Source organism: Clytia hemisphaerica, unplaced genomic scaffold (assembly GCF_902728285.1).
Source record: "Clytia hemisphaerica strain Z4C2 unplaced genomic scaffold, Clytia hemisphaerica genome assembly, whole genome shotgun sequence".
Taxonomy (NCBI): domain Eukaryota; kingdom Metazoa; phylum Cnidaria; class Hydrozoa; order Leptothecata; family Clytiidae; genus Clytia; species Clytia hemisphaerica.
The window spans coordinates 797,492-816,837 of NW_027103938.1; the positions used below are offsets into that span (position 1 = coordinate 797,492).

Below are 19,346 nucleotides of genomic sequence, written 5' to 3' on the forward strand. Positions count from 1 at the left end.
TGCTGTAAAAACAAAAACACTAAACTTTGTTTTTACATTGTCCAACACACCTTAAAAAAATTTTAAATTGATATTTTCTTTTTTTTCAAAAAGGTTTTTACAAAAATGATACCTATAAAATTAAAATTTTAGGATGTCATTTCATGTGATTTCCCTCACCCTAAAAGTCAAAACACTCGGTGTCAATAATCTGATTGTGATAATAGTCCTAAAATATGCTTAACAAAACGAAAAACAATCTACAGAAAATACTTTATTTCAAAATTTGATATACTAAGAAAGCACCCATGCTTTGACCATCCTCTTCGTGTTTGAAAGCTTGTCGATAACCTTCAAATAATTCTTTTGGGAAACTTTTCAAGACACCTTCAGCCTCCAACTGAGGGATGATCGTGTGATCAATGAAAGGGCATTCTAAATATGCATTCTTGATCAACAAGATGAGATATCCACCTTTCTTGATGATTCGGGTCAGCGTTTTTACCGTTTCAAAACCAGGGTGGGAAGCAGATAGGAAAAAAGTACCAGCAGACGTTATTACATCATAAGAAGCCGTTTCAAAACACTGGTGACTATCTGTACTCTTCATCTGGTAAAATTTCTTCATAACGTTTTTCTTCTTGGCTTCTTGTAGAAGTTCTGTGTTGGGATCCAAACCTTCAATGTCTTTGAACCCTAGTGCATTCAAATTATCAGCAACAAGACCTAAAAAAAGAAAAAGATAATACATAGAACGTTGGGATAGGTCGCATACAATGTTCCACAACTATTATCATTGCGATTGACACATTTTCGATTATGATTTTGGAAAACAAAAGCCAAGTAAAAACACGGTCTACGGTGGTCAAAACAGAGAAAATTGAATGCCCAAACCTGTTCCACAGCCATAATCCAGAATCTTGATCGCACTTAAATCTTCATCCCTTGGAAATAATTCTTTCACTTTGGCTGCAATACGACCAGGCCCTGAGTACTTTTCTATTCGGATGGCTTCATCATAGACATTGGCAAACTGACTGTACACATCTTGCTGTTTCATGAATTCTTCTTCAGCATTTTTACTCTTTCTTGCGTTGTCCATGTATATTTGAAAGCCATCCATCCATACTTTCTCAAGCTCCTCGTCATTCGTGTAAGTTTTAATTTCAGACATGCTTGAGAGCCTGTTTAATATTTTCTGAAAAAGGAAAATGAGAAATGGTAAGAAAAATGCAAAGATTTGAAAAGATCATCTTTACTATAATCGTCAGCGTTATCATTCAAAACTAACAAACCTTTATACAGAAGCAATGATTAGTAGGACAATAAGGTAAATTTAATCATCCAAAGAATTCGTTCGCACTTACCATAAAAGCGTTTATTACGTTTATTCTATCTTTTTTTTACAATAATACAATATTTTGTAAAAAGTAAACACAAAAAATTATAAAATTATTGACTAAAAGAATGAAGTTAGCACCTCATATCACGTCTTCCAGATTTGAATTGAACGAAATTGAAAACAATTTAGATTAACATAGTGTTTTCAATGACAGGTGGCGAGGACAGGAGTAACTTAGAGAAACTGATGTGGACGCAGGGCAAAAAGTTGTTCTCAAAAAGCTCCCAAAAGTCGTTGAAAGACAAATCTAAAGTTTTTAAATATAAATTTTAGATAAACCAGTATGTAGATTCACTTTCAGTCAGAGAGTATAAAGAATCATTTACAATTTGGATATGCTCAAAAAAATAGAAATACTATCCTTTAGCTATATTTAATAATGTTGAGAAGAACTACTGGTTGACGAACAATAGCCTTTATTTTCCATCTTCCTTCTTTTTCTTTTGTTTATCAATCCCTTTGACGAAGTAATCTTCGGAGTGTGGATGACGATTTGGTGTGTAGTCTCCATCTTTTTGTAAACGTTGTCGAACGTCATGGCGGAATGTGCTTTCGAACATGCTTTGTAAGTCATTCTCATCTATGTCTTGCTCAAATTCTTGAGAGGAGTGAAAGAGAATGAATGAATGGATAAAACGAATGGAATAATTGTTAAACTAAATAACCAACCAAGGTAATGGACCTTTACTCGTAGTTTCTCCTAAAATCGTCAAGTTTTCGACCAACCCTACTGACCTAAATTGTCAAACATCATAGTAATTTCCAAGATTCAAAGTCATGACACACTGCACACTGTGGAAGAACATCAAACTAAAAGAGACCTTTAGTAAAGAAGCGGATATGTTCGCTTGAGGGCTAGGCTTTTTTTGCCGATGGAAAAATAAAAAAACTTACTCGCTTCGTCTTTAGGTTTAGTATTAGTTTTACTGATGGCACTTTTCACACAATGTTTGATGTCTACTGTGTCTGCTTCTGCTGAATGTCGAGTCATCAACTGCATGAATGGATAGAAAGAGAAGTACATTTTATACTGTAACAAGTGATACTTTTATGGACCTACCTAGTTATGCATTTAACACATATATAATTGATATCTACGTGAGCGTGACCATTAAACAAGCATCCAGGACACAAATAGTGACGATCTATTAAAATTAGTCGTTTGTTTCTTATAAAAAAACGTTTAAAAACCAAAGTTTCATGCTCTTGAAATATTCTTTCATATTCAAGACTTTGGGAGCAAAAAAACATCGATCTCATCAAAAAATTGAGTAATTTGGCTAAGAACATTGATGTATGCTTATTAATAGTGATTCTTATAGATAAACATGCGTTTTTTGAGCCAAAAATTTTTTTTTGAAAAAATCTGCTTGAGCCATCTTTTACCTATGATGGTACCCTACTTTCATGCAAAAAATCTGAAAAAGTTAACGATTCAATTTTTCACAAAGTCCAAAAAACCCGTTTTTTAGCCGTTTTTTGGCCCAAATTTGCCCCAAAATTTTTTTTTTCGAAAATCGGGCTCCGTTACATTCGAGGGTTTATAGTTACACATCTTTGTGCAAAAAATCAGAAAAAACTAATGAGCCAATCACGAGGAAAACTAATAACGAACGAACGAACGAATGGACAAAGGTTAATTTATAGGACCTCCACCCCACCGGGGTAGGTCCAAAAAGAGGTACATATTTCAAGTAGGTGAGAGCGAAGAAGGAGTGTCAATAACCTCAGATCGTGTACCTTGTTCAAGGTATTGAATTTTAAAAATTGAGGAAGGAAATGTACCTTTCTCTTCTTCTTGGGTAGACCATTGATGTAAGCATCACTATACGGTCTTTGTGGATGTCTTCTTCTTTGGCGCTCAATGTCACGGTTTATAACTACCACCCAATCCTAAGCACCGGAAAACATGAATTAAACATTGGACAGTGGAGTCTCGATAACTCGAACACGCACGGGTCCAAGTTAAGGAAATTTCGATTTGTCGAGTAAGGTTTATAAGGCATTGTTAACTGAAGGGACTATAAAACTTGTTCGAGCTAAAGAAAAATTTGAGTAAGAGAGGTTCGAGTTAAAGTGCCACTGTAACAAAAAAATCTGGAACAGGCAAAATTTTCGCGGTAGCCTTTAGCATTAAAGGCTATAGCTTGAAAGTCTCACCCATACACAATGACCGAGAATGTATATGTTGAACGGCGAAAATGAATGGGACTATTATATTTTGATTTTCCCATGACAGAGATAGTATAAGTATAACAGTTTTAAAGTATTTGTTCATCCCTCTCGTTCGTCAACCTTTTTCTATTCCATGGAGGGTAATTTACAATTTCGAATCATTTTGTACTTTTAATCAATCAATTAATTGATAAAAAAGACAGCTTAAAGACTTGAAAGGATAGACAGGGTACGGTACGTACATTAGGGAGTTGTGAATGCCAATCTTCCGGTGATGGAGGGTTGTTTTCATTATCGTCATCACTTTCATTTTGTTGCATGGAGCAACTCATTTCTTCCCACAATGCATTGACATCCACTTTATCTTCTTCAGTCTTCTTTTGACGTTTGGCTGCTCGCTCTCCTTCACATGAACTCTGTGAAGAAAACATGTGGTCAATGATGGTGGATTCCCCATATAAAATATATATAGTAGTACCAATGGAAAATTAAAGTAAAGTCTGTCTCAATATAATATGCCCCGGAGATAAAAAAGGCTATAAATTTTGATAGAATTGGAACAAGATAGAGTTTTTGTGTTCGTTAAAAAATAATTCGAAGTGGGATAATTATCAAAAAAGAAAAAGAAATACAGAAAAGATCTGAAAATGAAGATTGGAATGGAAAAAGGGAAAAGTCAACTTCTTCAATAACTGAAATTCCAAAATTCTGACAAGTTGACAATGAAATCTAAAATACGAAACTTGTATCTTTTACCATACGAATAAAACAGGGCACAAAACATACAAACCTCGGCTTTAGCGGAGCAGGAAGGAGCTGCAGAAGGGCGCACAATGATGGTGTTCAATTGTTCTTGAGTGATGGTTCGACCAGCGGTGGCAGAACGAAGGCGTGATAAAAGGACTTGTAATGTCATTTGTCGTGTCTGCTCAGGCATGTCCGTCAAGAAGCTCGAAAACTGAATGAAAGTAAAGTGAGAAAACTCTAGATAATTTATTCTAGGCATAATATATCGGTGTGCTAAAGCTAACAAAAATGAAAAAGACTTCTGAAAAACAAGTGGTTCCTTGCAAATACATTGTTTCAGTGTTTCTAAAAAGTAAACTTACAGTCGGGGAGTTGAAGGCAGCCCTCATGAAAGCATCTCCTCCTCCCGTCACTGCATGGTCCAACAAAGCGAACGACCAACTCGCATATTCAGAATACCAGCTAGGTACACTGTATGAAAATATTCGATCTATAAATAAAGAAATGAAATACAAAATAAAGTCCTTGTCAATCCCTTCTCAGGGATTTTCAGATACAAGAACCTATTTCTCGCTGTTTCCAGAAGAAGTAAACCTACATTCAATTCTCAACGTCACTCGTCACTCGAAAACTTGCAAAGGAATGCACAAGCATTGAATTTCAAATGACTACAAAGAATCACTCACCACTCCCCATGAGAAGTCGTAAAAACTTCTCCAAATATCGAACATCGATGTTTAGCAGAGAGGCTGATAAGTCAACATCATTGCGTACAGTAATTCTCGGCTAAAATGTAAAAATTGGTCATGAAAAATCAACTATTATTACTTACCAAATATGAAAGTTGTAATTTTCAATTTGTTTCTTTTCACGAAACATGATCGATTTTCTCAAGGGTTCAATTTCACTGAGAGACGACAGTCAACTCAAAGAATAAAATAAAAAACTTTACTTGTATTTCAATCGCAGTTTCTTGTAAATTCTTTGCCATTGCGGTTGCCACTTGCTGTAAAATGTAAAAATATAACATTTAAACGCGATAAAATCATTGAAATTGGCGTTGTTGAGCGTTTTTTCAATGTGATTCTTGGGTGAACCAGTGACTTTACAACAGTTTCTTCATTTCTTGATTGCAAATAAAAGAAAATATAATTATCTTCACCTTAACATTTTCCTCCGTTAATCGTTCGTCATTGTTGAAGTGTCTTTGAACGACTTGTCGCAAAGGACCATGGATCCTTCCGTAAGCATGTGTTGACCCTTAAATAATTAAATCGAAAAAGCCAAGCCAATAAATGTGAGGTAGAATTCACCTGGAAACTGGTTAGTATTAATACGATAACCATTTGAACAACTAGACTTCAATCTGTCGGTTCATTATACTACAATGAATATAGTACGGAACTTTTTTAGAGTTCGACGAAGCATGGCCCTAAGTTAGTACAGTCGATGTAGCCAATTCCCCTCTTCCTCCGAACGATGAGGAATGAAAGTTTGCTTGGACGTTTTAAACCCCCTACCAATACAACATTGTTTCGGAGGAACAGGTGGTGGGTGGCAGTTTCCCGGCTCTTTGTCATAGACAATTACATGCAATATTGTTAAAATCCTCCCGTCGTGTGATAAGCAATACCGAGTTTATGTATTTGCACTTTTGAGGACGGTAGAGAGACTAAAGCGATTTGGAATAACCCGCAATTCCGCCCAGCAAAATCGAGGACGGTAAAAGTGCTGATTTACCGTCGTTCTCAGCTGGTCAGGATCTACTCGAATTAGAACCTTACCGTCTCCGTCGCTGAAAAACACACACACATAAACTCGCTAATGATGATAATGAGAAACAAGATGGTTCAGGGATTTCAAAAAACATACCCATGAAGATACTCATGAGATCAGTGAGAGCCAAACGATCAGCCAACACATCGATCACGTCTGATATGAATCCACCTATAACCAAACAGGCAATTTATTAGCATTCATAAAAACTGCAGTGTATAAAACCCTTCAAAAGATGAACTTTCTGACCTAAGTTTGATAGTTTGAGAAGTAAATCAGAAAAAATAATCCATAAAAAGTTGATACCTGATTCACCGTCATCAGCCAAACCGAAATTTTCTTGGATGAACTCGCGAACTGATTGATCGCCAGACATGAAGTCATACACTGAAAGAAAAATGACGTCGGTAAAAATTCGAATCGAATGAAAACTACGGAGATCGTTATAGCCACCGGACGTTGGAACAAAGACGTTATCATTACTGAAGTTAGGAACATAACAGATCACCACATACTTGCGCTTGGAGTACTTGAAGGAGGTGTGGCACCAGGGATCAATGACTGCATCATGGGTGATCGCATCATTTGCTGGAACATTTGGAAAGGATTGCCGCCAGCTCCTCCACCCATGCCCATGTTCATACCGCCACCTGCACCCATCTTTTTTGAAAAAGTGAATAAGAACAAAGTTCATTCCAGGAGTGATATTGAAGACAGACTTCAAGGAAAATGAAAAAATATTTTCTTCTCTAACATACAAAAAAGCAGTAAACACTGTCCAATCATTGAGCATGTTTTGTGATTTACTATTCACTATTACCATGGCAACTCCCCTCGAATGGGAAAATAGTTGAAGCACGCCTTTCCATAAGTCCTTATTGTTTACCATAATGATCACTGCTCGGTAAACACTAAATCATTCATCCTAAATTTTTGTTTGTCTTGATAACGTTTATTGGGATGACAAGCTTGTACTGAACTTATACACTTGAATGAAATTTCATTGCACCGAGATGAAATATCTTTAAACACTAGCCATCGGGTAAGAAAAGAAAACCATACAGCAGTACTGTTTTAAGTTAGCAATTACTTTCCTATTTTGAGAGGAGTTGACGGTATTCACTTTTAGCTCTTGAGGTGTTTTAAAGAAAGAGCAAATTTTATACCATGCCTCCACCTCTTTGTTGCTGCTGACGTGGATTTCCACCTCCACCCAAACTTCCAAAGAGGGTGCTTAAAAAGTCTGTCGGTGAGGGTGCTGATGATCCTAAGAAATCGAAAGAGCCCAAATCATTATTGTAACAAAAAGATACTCACGACAGGTGGATTCTGAAAATGCAATAAAAAGGTTTACAAAATGAAATCATAACTCCCAGATTTATAATCAAGACACAAGTCACAGCCAAGACACAAGCACTAAAAATGCAATAATATATTCCAGTGAAAGTTTCAAATAATATGATTTTTTGCCTGTATATTTATACACAATAAACAGTTCCAGGCCTTTAGGCCTTATTCTTGGATTATAGGCACTACGCAGTGACTAGTTACCTAAGTCGAGAATTTTGTTATCAATGGGATTAAACATAACAGAAGTTTTGACTAAAAAATTTCATTAAACTGCAACAGATCGGATAAAGTTTAGGAACCTTTTATTGCACCACTAAAAGATTAGTGCGCATGCGATGTAAAATAATACTGTAATAATAGCAGTGTGCGTATCTAGAAGAGTAGGAGTTTGACGCTCGGAGCGAAGGGGGATAGCCTAGGCATTACTAAAAGTTCAACAAAATTACCTGAGTTTGCACTGTTATCTTGCTGTTGCGTCTGTTGTGAGTCAGTTTGCTGTTGTTGTTGTTGTTGTTGTTGTTGTTCTCTGTTTGAAGAAGGTGTGACCGTAGTTGTTGGTTCACCAGCTGGTTCGTTGCGCTGACCCACAACTATATTGTTCATTTCAGCGACGACCTCGCCGTCACCAGATGACTCACCGTGGAAAGTTGGTCCGAAATGAAAAGACTGGCAGGGTAAAAGTGAATCAGGGTGGATGACAGAGCCATCGTGATTGTGGTGGTGATGGTGAACATGTGGCCGATAGTTCATGGAAGGATTACGACGCTCATTGGTGGTATTTTGGTGGTTGTTTGGTCTACTATTTGCATTATTATGATGGTGGTGATGATGATGTCCGTGGTGAAAATGAGGATGACGAGGAGAAGGACTGGGCTGCGATGAAGAAGTATCACTGGCACTTTCTGTTGAAGAAGGTGTTGTATTGGTACTAGTTGTTGATGTGGTCGATGATGTTGGATTGTTTTGTGTACCACCGTGCATATTGGAAATGTTCTGCATGATTCCTTGCATCATGCTTTGCAGACCTTCTGAAAGATTGCCAGAAGTGGAACTACTCATAGTAAACGTACCTTCTGAGTTAGACTCTGAGGTTTCTTGTCTGCCGGTAGAAGAGGAGGACATCATACCAAACTGACCGGCTGGAAACATTCCAAAATTGACTTGGGAGTTTCCAGAACCAGTAGCACCACCAGAAGATGATGAGAAAGATTGAAAATTCCCATTCCTCATCATGTTTTGGAACATTTGTTCGGGTGTCGGACCTGTGGAGGTTGTGGAAGAAGTGTTAGTTGTGGTATTGTTGGTAGTGGTGTTGGAGGAGACAGAGCCGGTGCTGGTCGTGTTGCTGCTTGTTGAAGAGGATGATGAGGAAGAAGAACTGTTCCTCATCATGGAAGAAATTTGGATGGCTGGAATGTGAACCACTGTTGAGATGGCTGCCACTGCAACTGGTCGACCACTTCCTCCACTTTGCTGAAACAAGGTTGAGTGAAAGATATTTCAGAAGAATAGATTAGTTTGTTGATTTAAAATCATTTGTTGAGTCAAGAATCTATCCGAATTGCTTGCATGTTTTTAATGTTGTTTTTAAAAAAAGTGGCCTGGTTAAGAATTAATGACTTGCTAATGAAATATTTTCTTTTACCTGGTTTGAAGGTGAAGTTGAAGTAGGGGCGGTTGAAGATGACGAATTCTCTGTTGTGCTCCCACTGCCTCTAGGTCTCATTGTACTCATGTGAACTTGTGGAGATATGTGGGGCATTGCATGAATGGGTGACATACGGGGATAACACATAACTGACCGTGGTTCAGGACCAGTGAAATTGTAAGTCAAGTCAGATAAAGCATGAAAAGCGTGAGATAAATCATGAAAAATCTCTGATATTTGAGGTGATAACATATCATCACTGGGACTTCTGACCTGGAGAGAAGAATTAAACGATGTACCATGATTAAACTTTAATAATAATTTGCTTTCAAAGACTCACTCAAATAGCCAACATTAGCTAGGACTGCTTTTTTACGACATAAAAAGGATGTACACTACTCGAATATAGTATAAAAATTATCTCATCTTACTCGATTGAATTGAACAATACTCACTGATGCTTGTGGATTTTCAAGCATATCTCGGTAACGTTGAAATGAAGGTTGAAATTGTGAATAAAACTGGAAAAACTGATTGTAAATTCTGCGCAAACTTCTTGCAGATGAGCTAAATGAAAAGAGAGAAAGATTGAAAAGAGTTGAGAAGTCAAGAATCAAAAGTGAGAAGTAGATGGTCTTGGATGATTAATTTTGTAAAATACACAGACACTCCTTAATAAAGTAAGAAGAAGCCCGTTGGGCGTGAAGGTCCAGCAAAGGCGAAAAGTAACGTGTTGAAAACGAGCGTGCAAAACAGCAAATGTATGACCCCGTTGACATGGATCAAAGTGAAGACATACATTTTTTTTCAAAATCACCGCGGTACTTCTCATTGGTTAGACGCTTGAAATTTTATTGAATGGTCTCCTACCAACCGGGCCTGCAGGCGCAGGTTCACCTGGTTGAATACGAGTTTCAAAAAAAAAATTTCTACCCATTTTGTGCCTTTACAGTTTTGCCTGTAACGTCAGTCTTTGGCCGATAAAATATTTTACCAGGCCTTAGCAGCGGACCCCTCTCGCGAAAATGTCTTCAACTACATTCAACTTTCCATAAAATTCTAGCCTGGGTATCCAGACTCTAAATTTCAGAAAAAGAATCTTACCTCAACATACAAAGTTTCTAAAATTTTAGAGTCCAGTGCAACTAAAAAAGTCGGGTACAGTTTGTTTGATACTGCATGTGAGTGAACCCTTGTTGACAGACTATCAAAACTTTGAAAACCCAGGCAGACACACATAACTTACCATAAAACCTCTTTCACAAAGTCAAAAAACTTTCAAAACTACTTAAAACTACATGAAAACATCAGCCACATTTTATAAAGGCAGCCATTTTTTTTAGAAATGAACCTGTGTTTTCATTTTCATTTGTTTATCTTTTTTTTCACAAGGTCTGCTTTTTCCATAAATTATGCGCGCCCGTAGAAAAATATAAAAAAATTCCGCGAATATTCTGCTCAGTGAGTGGGCGCTTTTTAAACAATTAGGTGCACTCGCATATGCAGGGAATAATATCCCTGCAGGCATGTTAGTTGGACCAGAAAAATAATCTTTAAAAAACTAGACGGTGAAATAGTTTACGGTCTGTATATACAGGCTAATAAAATTCATGTGGTTAATGTGAGTTAACAGTTAATATGACAGATCCAGAAATGACCATTTTCACTGTTCATGCATTGCAACCATGAAAAATGTTTCAATCTAGATATAAAGCCGCTTGAAGTTCAAAAACATACCGACGTCAGTACGATCAAGACAAGCTTTGACGTCAGCAGTAGAGCTGACAGTTAGTTGGTCTTAAAAACGGCTGTAGTCCTTTGTGTGTTTTAGTCAGAGAGTTGTTGTAATACATTTTATTGCTCAGAATTCCATGTTCTTTCAGATGGTACCAATCATTTTCGTTTATTTTGACTTTTGAAAATCAGCTATTTCTCAACCCCTTATTCCCCTTGCAGTTTTGCCTATGGCGTCACTATTTTGGTGATAAAAAGTTTTCACGGGCCTAATCCGCGTCCTCCCTGTCAAAAATATCTTGTAATATACTGATTCTTGGGAATAGACTAAAAATGGCTAGGTCGTAGAAAAGATGTCACAGAACCCCAGGCTTGGTCCCCTACTATGTGTCAAGTTTGAAAAATCAAGCAAGACGGATCGTCAAACAAGACAGATCCAAAAATAACCTTTTTCACGCGTAGCATCATGGAAAAAGTTCCAATCTACATATGAGCTCCATTTTAGTGTCCATTAATAAATTCCAGAACCAGTTTACTTGAAATAATTATGAGTCGAGTTTGAAATCATACCACGTCCCACCACTGGCACTGGCCATTTTTAATAGCATGGAGATCCGTGGTATGATTTCTTATTCTAATTCCTAATAACGGTTGAAAACATAGCCAATCAAATTTTGTTATTCTTTTACTGGTCACACTTTTTTAGAGAAAGCCCAACTTTCGAAATTTTGTTTTTGTTTTAATAAGTGAGGACAGTGCTAAATTCGAATTTCCCACTGTAAATTTTTTTTGAGGCAGATTTGTGCCTCACAGGTCACACCTGTCCTGTATACATCAGATTATAAAAATACAGGACGGTTCTCCTGTCTACCGCTGTTAACAGCGACGGATCCAGAAGTGACTGTTTTCTTGTGTAGCATCAAGAAAAAAGTTCCAACCTTATTCAAATTTACACATGAGCTGCATTTCAGTTTAGTTTTTTCTATACCAGAAGCCATTATTTCCTAAAGATAAAGTCTTTTTGAAAACAAGAAACTAAAAATTAAGGTTTAAAGGTAGAACTTTCACTCATAAAACTTTATGAAAACTTGAGCAAAGATTATAAGATATGGCAGAATGTTGAAAAAGGTTTGTAAAGAAAAATCACTGAAAGATTTCTTTGGTTTGAAAGTCTCTTAACCACTAAAGCAAAGAAAATGTTCAAGAAAGTATGAATCAACCTCCTCCCTTCGACCACCATCTTGTTTTGTTTTGAAAATTGTTTTCAAGGAGCGCGGAATCAGAAAATATATCTTTTATAGCCAGTATCCACCTTTACCAAGCTTTTCTCTCTACAGACGGCAAAATTAAAAAGTGTGTTACTGGTTTTAAGCGCCTTTCCACCAAAACAGATACACAGACGGAATCCACCCACGGACAGACAGAAAGTTGCAAATGAAAGGACTACCGCTTAGCGTTGGGCCAATAATTTTAAGTTAAAAGGTTGACCAAGGAGGATTGAAAAATGCAAGTAACAAAGACTTTGTTTGATTTCATACTCTAACGGTTGTTCTTCAGTATTGGTTTCATCTGAAGATGATTCATCATCGTCGTGTGCTGAAGGACAATTCAATTCTGAAGGTGCGTCAGTTGACGGGGAGGAGTCCATTGGTTGGTCAGTGTCCTCTCCACCATCTTCTGGCTGTTAAGAATGCAAAGAGCAGAGCTTTTTTACTCATTGAAAGCTTTACAATAACAGAAAGTCAGAAAGTATTATTGTTGCAGTTAGCTTCTACTTAAAAGTTAAAAATAAGTTTTTAATAGCGCTCCGCAACGCATACGTCATAATTATTACTTTTCACTTTTTTGACATTTTTACGAGTTGCAATCCCACAATTCAATGCGGCTCAATGAAAGATACGTGCAAGTTGTTATATATCTTTTGTCAAATGATGCAATTAACGTGCAAAAGAGATTAACGCAAAGGTTGATGGGATAGGAACTCGTACAAACACATCGAGAGTAATGATTATGTCAAAAATAAAATCTATAGTTAGATTCAGCGCGGTGCGCTATTCACAAATATTTTTTTATCAAAAAATGGGGACATTCACAGGGGTCAACTGTTTGTTCCAAAGAAAGTTTGGTGTCTATATTTTTGATAACACTAACATTTTCCAGTCCTCTTAGCTTATGCTTTAAAAGTTCGATCAAAGTTAATTTCTCAAAAAGTAGTTTAGATAAAGTAAACAAAAATCACAAAAATACAACTTATATGACAAAAAGTGAGAATCTGATGAACCACAAAATGATGATAACATCACATCGTCAAATTTTAACAATAAATCTTCATCGAAAACAAAATTCAAGAAATTATGTTAAGTGCCTTTTATATTTCACGTTAGAGTCTTCAAAAGGAAGCTAAATATCTTTATTGGTCTGACGCTGAGAGGCTTTTTTGAAAAATGTGTGGCATTTTGAGTCGTTCTGACAGGTTAAAATTTCCAATATTATCTACTTCAGTAATGTGTTCCAACAGATGTTCTGCATGACTCAAAAATCTTCGGGCAGTTGTCAATCTTTGAATGACATCTTGCTCACCCTATGAATAAAGTCAAATTCTCAAACTCAAAAATTGAAGGTTGATAACTAAAATTACATCATTCTTAAAAATTATTTCACTCACGGACAATATATATCATTATACATACCATTGAGGGGTTAGAGACATTGATGTTCACATTGAGGCTATTACCCTGAAATGCACAATACAGATTCTTTAAATTTCACGTACACTTAATTTCGCTTTCCTCTTTTCTTTTTATCAGTAAAACAACATACTTCATAAATATGAATAGTGAATAACTCTCCAATATAATCAATGTACATAGATTTTTCATTTTCAGGGCCCCCCCTTTTTTTGACCACAAGTCAGTCTAGAATTTCTGGTTGGCAATGACCTAGGAGGAAACAATGTTAATATTAATTTGCCTCTTTGAGTACTTTGAGTAAGAAAACTGGCTACAAACATTAAAAAAAGCTTACATTTTGGTTCGCAGAAACATTCCCAGCACCAAATTGAGATACCAAGCTTTCAACAATGTGCTAAAAAATATTTTTTCATTTTTTTAAGGCGAATCAAAAAAGATACTTTTCAAAATCAAAAGAAGCATACATGAGTGAGGATTGCATATTACACCCTCTATTTCTGATTATTTCTAATATTATTTTACTGATATTCTTTCTCCCCTAGAGGTTTGGAAAAATATTGCGGAAAAATCTCAGAACTCGTGAAATATATCTCGTATTGCAGTCGAAGTCATGCAATAACGACTTATCATGTTGAATCATAGTCAACAAAAAATTGAAAAGTGGAAATCACATGTGAAAATCTACCTGAGCAACACCGTTCAGTTCATCTGTAGGATTCTGTGAAGTATTTCTTGAAGGTCTTGATGATGATGGTTGACTTGGTCCTAAAAAAATTGTTGTTGATGGAATTATTGATTATAAAATTTAACTTAATTCGAAAAAAAAGCCTAGCTATTTTGTACAACAAAGGAGCAACTTATAAATGCGATTGCTCAGTTTTTCCAATTACACAATTTTGTGCCTTGGCAAATGCCAAAATGCTTATCTGGCAACTTATCTGACAAGCATCATAAAGCTTTTGCTATTGATTATGATATTCTCACTAACAGACGGATGATTCATTGAAATAAAAAGACATAAATTCGAGGTTACAGAATCTTATTATACTTAGGTCTTTGTAAATTTTTCACACCAACATCAACAAATTACTCTCTGTCTTGTTTATGACTTATAATATCAGGAGCGCGAAAAGCTGGCTTGATAGCCAAGGTTCTAAACTAATGGTAAAATCTTAAAGATTTGATGGCTTGCAAACGAAACCAGCAAAAACATTTACTTATTTTATTCATAGAATTATATTTCACATGTCTATCGACCTCTACAAAATAATTTAGATTTATAAAATATTGTCTAATTCTTCATCTGTCGTCCAGTCGTCAGAAGATATGGACAGAGAAGACGTTGTTTTTGTCTTTGTCCTAGGTTTTCAAACTAGGCGAAGGTTTGTTCTAGGTTTTCCTCGTACATGACAAACGAAATCATCATTTTTTAAATTCTTTTTTTTTTCGCCTTTTGGCACATATCTTTAATAATTTTTCTTTCGTTGATGGTGAAGTCGTCTGTAATACTAAAACCACCAATTTCGTTGAATCGTTTCAGCTTATGCAGATTTTGCATTATCCGTTCTTTTTCCTCCATACTTTTTAAGATCAACTTGATTGGACGCCATTGTAGCCCTTTTCTGTTTTGTCCAATGCGATGGTGGAACGGTTTGATATCTTGGACGCCAATGTTACCTAGTATACCTTCAATATCTATTTTGTCTTGTTCCGGTTGTTCCTCTTTCTTATCTACCTCTAATTCCACCATTCCATGTATAATAATGTTTCGTTTTCTTGATTCGATGTCTCTTTCTTCATTCTTATTTTCTTGCTGATTTGAAATTATCCTTGGGTTTCTTAGTTATTTCAGGGTATGTTTTTTCTGATGTTTTTTTCTATGTATTTCGTCGTTTGCTTTATTTCTTCTTTTATAATCTGCTTGGTTTTTATTTCAAAGTCAGCCATCTTATTGGTTAAGATGCTTTCGATATCGTTCGAAGGCTGCAGTTCTTGGCTAGCTGGTTTTTGAGCTTTGACGTCGCCCTTCTTCTCAATCTCCCTCTGCATCATATGAAATGAGTTCTCACCTATTTTACTCATTAGAAATAGTGTTATCCGCACGCAATTCTGACATAGATATTGTTTGTTATAAGTATTGGCAAAAATTTGCAGCTGGTAAAGCAGTAATTGTGTGCACTTGTAGTGTACCATGCGGTGACAGTTTCGGCATTTTAGATGGTTTTGGTCATCGTCATCTGAGCAGGAGGTGAGAGTGCATGTTTGGATTTGTTTAGCTTCTTCAAATGGTTGTTTTTCTTGCTTTTTGTCGGTTTTTTTGTTCATGTTTTTGATTTTGCTAAATTTCAACTATTTTTGAAGAACTATACATACTACTACTACAACATATTCTCCTTAGCTACAGATTCACCTTATTTTCTAAGGTGATAAAGTGCGTTATTGTAAAAAGTCATAATAATGACATCTCTGCTATTCTCAGAAATAATTTATCAATATAAATTACAAACAGTTTTTCTTTGTTAAACTTTTTTTGTTTATATCAAAACAATAAGTGAAAACTCTTCTTGTTTTTATTGTAAGACAAACTTAAAAAAACTAGCCACATCCTAGAGTTGCATTCAGGCGTTTCCAAGTGTAGAGAAAATTTGTTGAACAAAGCTTGTTGTCACACTATGGTTATCACACTAAGACTATGCTTTTTCTATTTGGTTGAGTTGCAGGAGGCTTTGAGGCCTATTTTCGCAACTATAGACGCTTTCAATGAGCGCCCCGTCAGCACCTTGGACTGACTACCCAATTCCCCTCACATGGCATGGGTTGACCCGGGCGAAGGTTCATTTACTTGCCAAGTGAACCGCTGCGAGTGGGAATCGAACCTCAGTCGCCTGTGCAGTAACCAAGGCCAATGACCACTATACCACAGCGCCTTTGCTTTGTCGGACAGTAACTCTTGCGACAGTTGATTGTTGAGACAAAAGGTCTTTGTAGTTGAAAAACAAGGTTTAAACAAGATCAATATGTTAAACTTAAATATTAATCAATTAAATATGACAAAAACTAAACAATGTGCAGATATGACAACGTACTTGATGATGCAGACGCGGAGGATGATGAAGATGCAGCAGTTGGAGGAGCTCGTTGAACCAAATGCACCACACAATTATCAACATCTGTCAAAAGAAATACATACAACTTTGATGAGAGGATTCTTGTGTGCACTGGTTCATAACCATTTTAACCTGGACCACACAATAGGTACATTTAAAAGATAAAAGTTATCCAACAAAGTTAAAGGGAAAGGGGCTAAAAGTATTTTGAATGCTGGGAGTTATCTAAAGGTATGTAAACCTTTGAACAATTTGTAGTTTATAACTTTTAGTTGAAAGATTTTCAAAATATTTTTAATGCAAGCAAAATTTAAAAAATCTGTCTTTTTTACTTTGAAATGTTTCTACTTTAATTCATGCAACACAAACGCCTATTCACACAAACCCTTGTGACAGAGTGCTCTTAATCTAGAAAAAAAACTCACTATATTCTTTCAGCAACTTTTCGTCACTCAAAACCTTTCCTTTGAAGATTATCCTTTGCTTGTCAACTGGTATACCCTAAAAATCAAAATCATTTGTTCAATAAAATCCACAATTTAAAATGTCTGGCAAAAGCATTCAATAATATGTGACTAAATAAAGTCTCAAATGACTTATATTATTGGAGTAGGGCTTCTAAGGATTTTTCTTTGTCCATCATAGCAAGAGTTTCAATGAATGTAAATGTGAAACCTACAACTTTTGGAAGGATCAGCTCCTTGAATTCCTTTACAGTAATCTATCAATAGAAAAGATAATTCACTTTTAATTGTCTGAAAATACTGTCAGCCTGCCTAAAAAGATTTTTATTAAACATGAAGGGAGGAATAAAAAGTATTTATCATAATTAAGGCAATTACTTTTTTATTTTCTGGTTTACGGAATCGCCGACGTTTTTTTTGCAAAAAAAAAATAAAAATAAAATTGGATTTTACAAATATTTTATTTATTTATGCTCTTCCGACCTTGTACTGAACAGCCATAAAAAGAAAACTTTATAGAAAATTACATTTCATAAAAGCAAGAAGGGCAAGTAAAAGGATCAGTGTCCAGGCCTTTAATAGCTTAAACACAATTTCCCTACTAAAAACGTTCTTTAATGTATGTAAGTTTTCTCAAAACATATTTTTTTAATTTTTTCCAACATCAAAGTTTGAAAAGAGCAATTTTATTTTTATTTTTTTTCCATCCTCCGGTCCAAAAGATCATCTCCAAATGTCCGTAAACCAGAAAATAAAAAAGTAATTGCCTAAACAGCATAAAAAAATTCAAAATAGACAAAGAAGTTATAGTGGGGTCGTTTAGCATAATTTACAGGAAAAAAATAATATATAGCTGAAACTTTCTCCAGACCTTCTCTATAGGATGCTTATGCCTCAGGAAAAAAATCCCCTAGAATCCCACTGGTGGAACATTCCCTTTTTGGGCAATTTCTTTTTTCCCCAGGCAAAACCCTAAGGGCGAAATGTTTTGAAAATTTCAAACTCATTTTCAGACAATATCAGGTATACCATTCGAAAGCTCTCAAAAAACTATACAGAAGACTTTTAAACGGGTATGGCCGATTTCATTACCTAACTCGAGATATTTCATGCGCAAGTTCCACTTTTTGCCACATTTTGGTCTAAAATTGACCAAAAATTGCATCTTCTGCGTGAATTATCTCGAGTTAGGTAATGAAATCGGCTATACCCGTCTAAAAGTCTTCGATATAGTTTTTTGAGAGCTTTCGAATGGTATACATGATGTTGTCTCAAAAAGAGTTTGAAATTTTCAAAAAATTTTGACCTTAGGGTTTTGCCTGGGGAAAAAAGAAATTGCCCAAAAAAGGGATGTTCCACCAGTGGGATTTTAGGGGATTTTTTCCTGAGGCATAAGCATCCTATAGAGAAGGTCTGGAGAAAGTTTCAGCTATATATTATTTTTTTCCTACAAACAGCCTGTACTTTTGTAACACGACCACACTATTAGACAATTGTTTAGTAAAGGTATATTCACTAACAACAGAACTAACGATTGGCAAAAAATGTATATACTATTACACCTTTCAATAAGAAAATCTTACCTCTTCATTGTCAATCTCAAAATCATGATTCTGAGAGTCTAGTGTTCTCACTGTAATTTTCATTTTTATTAAAATCTCTATGAATGAAAAATGGAATAGAAAAGCTTAGCAGAGCACTCAATACACAACTTTAAGGTGAATCCTTGGTATCCAAACTGGAAATATTAGAAACTGGAAATCTTAGAAACAGTTCTTATCTCAGGTATTAAAAATTTCTGAGTCGCATATTTTGGGCATTGTACCAGGCTGCATCATTTGAAAACTCCAGGCGTGTGGTTAATCACACTCCTAAAACTTTGATTTCATCATTTTTAGTAATTTAGACGTGTGTGATGAGGAGTGCTATGTACAACTTTTTAGTTGTGAAACTAACTCTGTTCATCTCTCTCTTTGATCGAAATAGGGGATTTGAAAATCTCCCATGTTAGATTTTTTGCAAGAACCCAACTGCAACTATTGGTCGGATGAAGTTTTGCAAGTTCCAAGAAGAATGTGTTTTAGTGTGTAATTTTAGTTATTAATTCATCATTTTTTTAATCTTATTTTTCGCGAATGCAAAACTAACTCTTGTATTTTTGAATTATTAAGTACCATAAGTTGCACATCCTTCTTTAAAGATAGGAATTGAAACTAATTTATTTGGATAAAACATCATCTCATAGTAGGGTGTATGATGAAATTGCAAAAATTG

At 35.7% G+C, this 19,346-nt stretch overlaps 2 protein-coding genes across 2 annotated transcripts; both read right to left on the reverse strand.

The window, feature by feature from the left end:
• Positions 1 to 51: 51 nt before the first annotated feature.
• LOC136809910 (large proline-rich protein bag6-A-like) lies at positions 52 to 18,738 on the reverse strand. The gene is made up of 26 exons (XM_067066474.1): positions 18,656 to 18,738; positions 17,288 to 17,329; positions 17,034 to 17,109; positions 16,588 to 16,671; positions 14,187 to 14,266; positions 13,836 to 13,895; positions 13,502 to 13,546; positions 13,309 to 13,392; positions 12,350 to 12,492; positions 9,533 to 9,644; positions 9,075 to 9,350; positions 7,876 to 8,902; positions 7,246 to 7,346; positions 6,595 to 6,739; positions 6,386 to 6,466; positions 6,176 to 6,250; positions 5,466 to 5,563; positions 5,256 to 5,309; positions 4,990 to 5,089; positions 4,666 to 4,793; positions 4,347 to 4,514; positions 3,799 to 3,972; positions 3,167 to 3,274; positions 2,276 to 2,375; positions 874 to 1,979; positions 52 to 705 (listed from the first exon to the last, which is right to left on the reverse strand). Exons 1-25 carry the CDS (start codon positions 18,716 to 18,718, stop codon positions 1,798 to 1,800), a joined length of 3,606 nt encoding a protein of 1,201 aa, XP_066922575.1. The 5' UTR covers positions 18,719 to 18,738; the 3' UTR covers positions 52 to 705; positions 874 to 1,797.
• On the reverse strand, positions 254 to 1,153 carry LOC136809927 (uncharacterized). The gene is made up of 2 exons (XM_067066496.1): positions 874 to 1,153; positions 254 to 705 (listed from the first exon to the last, which is right to left on the reverse strand). Exons 1-2 carry the CDS (start codon positions 1,151 to 1,153, stop codon positions 254 to 256), a joined length of 732 nt encoding a protein of 243 aa, XP_066922597.1.
• Positions 18,739 to 19,346: the final 608 nt, after the last annotated feature.